At 39.1% G+C, this 4,931-nt stretch overlaps 1 protein-coding gene across 1 annotated transcript; it reads left to right on the plus strand.

The window, feature by feature from the left end:
- Positions 1-889: 889 nt before the first annotated feature.
- LOC101305503 (wall-associated receptor kinase-like 1-like) lies at positions 890-3,957 on the plus strand. The gene is made up of 4 exons (XM_004306253.1): positions 890-1,037; positions 1,509-2,321; positions 2,509-2,625; positions 2,720-3,957. The coding sequence occupies exons 1-4, from the start codon at positions 890-892 to the stop codon at positions 3,955-3,957; spliced, it is 2,316 nt and encodes a 771-aa protein (XP_004306301.1).
- Positions 3,958-4,931: the final 974 nt, after the last annotated feature.

The raw sequence follows: 4,931 nt of genomic DNA on the forward strand, positions 1-4,931 counted from the left end.
CCCAAAGGCTCAAGTTATGTGGTCACGGGTTGGTTTGCCACACCACCCTAGACTAACTTGGAGCTCAAGTACGAATAGACTAATGTTTTGCTAAAAGGTATTTGAAATTCAAACACTTAGAAACTGAAGCAAACACATTTGAATATGCACATGGTCAGACCCAGTAGATAGAACAGATACAGCAGGGGTATCCGTTTAATCGGGATGGCAAGCACGGCTGCCATTCTTAGTGAATGAATGTGATGCACATGCATGAACTACCTGATGCACATGAGATCTGTCAGGTTCTTCATTCTTCACTTGAGTAGTCCTTGCTACCAGGCTACAACATGTAGCATGTATCCTTGTGTTTTGATCATAAAGGGATAGCCAACAATTCTTGTACCAACACATTTGTCTTTTGACGTTGCAAACAAGGACATAATCATTTTCATTCATTGTCATTTGTGATGTATTACCAATGTACTAATCACGGCCTCTAGTTTTGGACTCTATGGAATGAAGTAAAGGAAGTTTCAGAAGGTACAAAACTTATGGGAAAAAATAGAAAAGAAATGGAAAAGGCAGAGAGCCTGAGAGGGGAGGAGAGAAGAAAGAAAATACAAATTTTTCCCTCCACAATTCACGAAAAAAAAGAGACTTTTAACTAATTTGTTTCTCTGGTCAATCATCAATGGATGAAATTTTGTTGTCACAGAAAAGAGAAAAGATTTCTTTGTTTTCCACTCGATCATTTTCCTAGAATTAATGTTGAACACGTTATAACCAAACAAGTCCTTTAGCATTACAGCGAAAGAAAGCATTTAGAAGCAGGATCCAGTTGAAACAACGGAATTGACAATAGAACGACAAGTGGGCCAAAAGAGATGAATCCTGTGAAGAAAAACAGATGCAGGAAGAAGCAGAAAACCTGGGGGTTGGGACACCAATCTCTGTGTGCAGTCGCTGTCGTCGATCTGGCGAGCTAGCTATCTCCAATAATGTGAACGTTAATGTGGTTGTTGCGCATTTGTACGTGGACATGGAAGAGAAAGCAAGTTAGTCTAGTTATCTCCCAAGGCTCGTGTTCTGTGTTCATGAACCATAATAGAGTCGCCGTAACTAATATGGACCTATATATTTATACATCAGCAGTGAGCCAGTAATGGCATGATGAGCATCACCAGTTGAGTTTGGTGAAGGTCTTTAATTTTGTCATGGGAGTCGTTCCATTCATTTTGAAAAATGAAATTTTCTGCGGCTGGAAATTGAGATCCATGACAGGTTATTACAAAAGGAAAGGACTGAAATCAAGTAACACACATGTCCACTAGGTTGCTCTTTAGTTTTGGTTCACTTCTCTGTTTCACTTCTCTCTCCATAGTTACCTATATAGATCGATATGTCCGCAACAATCTAGCCGATATCAGATTGTAGAGAAAGAAGGAAACATAGAATGCAATCCCTAGTTCATCATATGATATTTGTTGTAGTTTTATGTTTATGGTTCTTGAGCACTTCAACACCAGGAGTAGCAGCAGAATCTAGAGCGGCGCTGCCGATAGCAAAGCCGAGTTGCCAAGAGAAATGCGGAAATGTCAGCATCCCATTCCCTTTTGGGATCGGACCTGATAAAGATTGTTACTTCGACGAATGGTTTGAAATAGACTGCAACCTGTCTACTAGGCACAAGCCTTTCTTGAAGCTTACACAACTGGAGGTGCTCAACATTTCCATCAAAGCCGGCGCGCTTCAGGTGAACAGCCCCGTAACGTTCTTCTGCAACGTAAAAGGAAGTAGCCAGCCTGCTGATCTGACCGGAAGCCCTTTCGTGTACTCTCAGAGACAAAACAGATTCACAGCAGCGACTTGCGGCTTTGTCTCGTTGGTGAGCTCAGACCAGTCTGTGGTTGGCGGGTGTAGGTCAATTTGTGATAAGCATTATATCGGTAGATACTCTGATAGCTGTGATATTGGTACTAATTGTTGCCAGACGAGTATTCCTCCGTATCTCAGAGTTGTCACTGCTAGCATAATGGTGGAAGGACCGAGCAACATGACTGGCCGAAATGACAGTAGAATGCCGGATTGCAGTGACTATGCGTTCCTGGTTGATAAAGATTGGTTTGAGGCTGCATCAAACTATAGCGCCATTAGGCATATGCTCCATGTTCCTGTGGCACTGGAATGGAGTGTTATCAACGGCGCTGCTTCGTCGGTTGCGTTTCGAGGAAATGAGAAATGCCATATTGGCACTTCTTTGGCATTCAATCAGTCGGTGCTTTCTTGCAGCTGCCCACAAGGGTTTGATGGAAATCCCTATCTTCTGCAACCTTGTCAAGGTAAGAAACAGAAATTAAGTCATCATGTTTCATCTTTGAGTAGTACTAGTAATGAACTAATGATCAGGTCCTGTTAAAACTGGACTTTTTTTATTGAGTTTTGATTTTATTAGCTATATGCAAGTGTATTGTTGAACTTAATGTTTCCCATGATCAATAATTTATCATTTTGTGATTTGAATTTCAGACATTGATGAGTGCAAAGATGGTACTAAACGATGCTGGCCGGGCAGCAAGTGCGTAAACCTTCCGGGTTCGTTCAAATGCAAGGACAACAAGGATACAATCAAATTGGCACTTGCAGGTATAAGCATAATTCCTATGAATATCCATATCTACAATTTTAGAATGAAAGAGTTCACATTTCACCGTGCAATATTCATTTATCTTCTAACTGATTTCTGTAGGTCTTGGTTCAAGTCTTGGACTGTTATTATTACTTATTGGTGCATGGTGGGTACACAAACTGGTGAAGAAAAGGAAAAACATCAGACGGAAGGAAATGGCATTCAAAAGAAACGGGGGTTTGTTGTTAAAAAGACAGTTATCATCTGGTGAAGTTAACCTTGAGAAAATAAAGTTGTTCAAATCAAAAGAGTTGGAGAAGTCCACTGATAATTTTCATGTTGATAGAATCCTTGGCAAAGGTGGCCAAGGTACTGTCTACAAAGGTATGCTAACAGATGGAAGAATCGTTGCGGTAAAGAGGTCTACAAAGGTGGACGAAGCTAGACTTTCACAGTTTATAAATGAGGTTGTTATTCTTTCACAAATCAATCACAGAAATGTGGTTAAGCTATTAGGTTGTTGTTTAGAGACAGAGGTTCCTCTTTTAGTCTATGAGTTTATTCCAAATGGATCCCTTTCTCAATATATTCATGAGCAGAACGAGGATTTTCCACTTACATGGGAATTGCGCATAAGGATTGCCACGGAAATTGCAGGAGCTCTTTCCTACTTACATGGTGCTGCTTCGATTCCCATATTTCACAGAGACATCAAGTCGACAAATATATTGCTAGATGAAAAATACAGAGCAAAAGTTGCCGACTTTGGGACTTCTAGATCAGTTGCCATAGACCAAACTCATTTGACAACACTTGTGTATGGGACATTTGGTTACTTGGACCCAGAATACTTCCAGTCGAGCCAATTTACGGATAAAAGTGATGTGTATAGCTTTGGAGTAGTCCTAGTTGAACTTTTGAGTGGACAAAAACCAATCTCTTCGACAAGATCACAAGAAGAAGGGCGGAGTCTTGCAACACATTTCATTATTTTGATGCAGGATGATCGACTATTTGAAATTGTAGACGCTCAAGTTTTGAAAGAAGCCTCTAGAGAAGATATCTTAGTAGTTGCCAATCTTGCAAGAAGATGTTTGAATCTGAATGGCAGGAACCGCCCAACAATGAGAGAGGTAACAGCAGAGCTCGAGGGGATTCAGATGTCACAAAACACAAATAATGATGATGAGGAGCAAAATCATGAAGAAGTTGATATTTTCAGGTATGATTCAATTGAGCAATGGGATGTTGCATCAACTTCAACTGGAACAGTAACAGGAACAAGGTCAGGTGTGGCTGCTGGTCCGCCTTCATCGTCATCGCAAGGAATTGCACTGTTATCTCTCTAGTCGATCACTATGTACAAACTTAATTCCTGAATATCTTCATATTGTAATGTTAATCTACATGGTAATATTTTGTAATATATGCTCGTCTTCTGTAAATATGCTACTAAGAAATAGTGAAGTTGTAAATATTTGCAGTTATAAATCTTGGTGCCTAATATTATCACAGTTGTAAGTATGTTACCTGCTAGCTATCTTATTGTTGTTGATATATATGGTCAAGGGCTCAAGTCAAGGCATTGACGCCAAATTTGTTTCCTCAGAAGTACTACTTCTAAACAATGGCTGATCCAATTCTTACAACAAAAAAAAAGCAAAAAAAGAATGGCTGATCCAGGATCCAAGAATGGAGTGGACAACATACTTATATGTGTGTGTTTTAGGGCGATGGTCAAAAATTTCTTTCAGTACAATTTATGCGAAGTGTATGAGTAATGAGTGTATGAGCGAGAAGCAAGAGTTCAGTTGTTCAATGATAGGTATGAAACTTGCATCAAATTAAAATATTTTCTATCGTCTTGGGCTGCAATCTGCTGGCCGGAAACCCTTGGTTGGGCCTAGGTTCCGGTATTGGTTTTTGTTCTTGCATTTTTTTATATTTTCTTTTTAATTTTGTCAAAATTGATCTCTTTCCTATGATTTTGATTTCTCATGGGAAGTGTCAGGACTCTTTTGAATGGGCTTAAGCGGAAAAAGATGCTTGTATTTAGGTAATAGTTTTTTTGTCTGGTCAATTAAGGATTGACCTACATGTTATTTAAAAAAATTATAAAATTAATGCATTTTATTAGTCTTGCTTAGTTGCTTTTTTTTTCTTTGTCCCCTGATTTACAAGGTGGTTTTCTTAGTTTATGTCCCCTGATTTACAAGGTGGTATATGCTTTCGTCTTTCTTTTTCTTTTTGTTAGGGAATGAATACATATGTCGTTTTTTTTTTTGGATGGTTGAAAACAAATTCATTAAAGAGCAAATATTAC

Source organism: Fragaria vesca, linkage group LG6, assembly GCF_000184155.1.
Source record: "Fragaria vesca subsp. vesca linkage group LG6, FraVesHawaii_1.0, whole genome shotgun sequence".
Lineage (NCBI taxonomy): Eukaryota > Viridiplantae > Streptophyta > Magnoliopsida > Rosales > Rosaceae > Fragaria > Fragaria vesca.

Bases quoted from the DNA above. Each gene is read 5' to 3' on its own strand.
- LOC101305503 (XM_004306253.1), top strand. From the start codon at position 890: ATGCAGGAAGAAGCAGAAAACCTGGGGGTTGGGACACCAATCTCTGTG. The intron at 1,038-1,508 runs GTTAGTCTAGTT...CTTCAACACCAG, and splicing joins GGACATGGAAGAGAAAGCAA to GAGTAGCAGCAGAATCTAGA. The intron at 2,322-2,508 runs GTAAGAAACAGA...TTTGAATTTCAG, and splicing joins TCTTCTGCAACCTTGTCAAG to ACATTGATGAGTGCAAAGAT.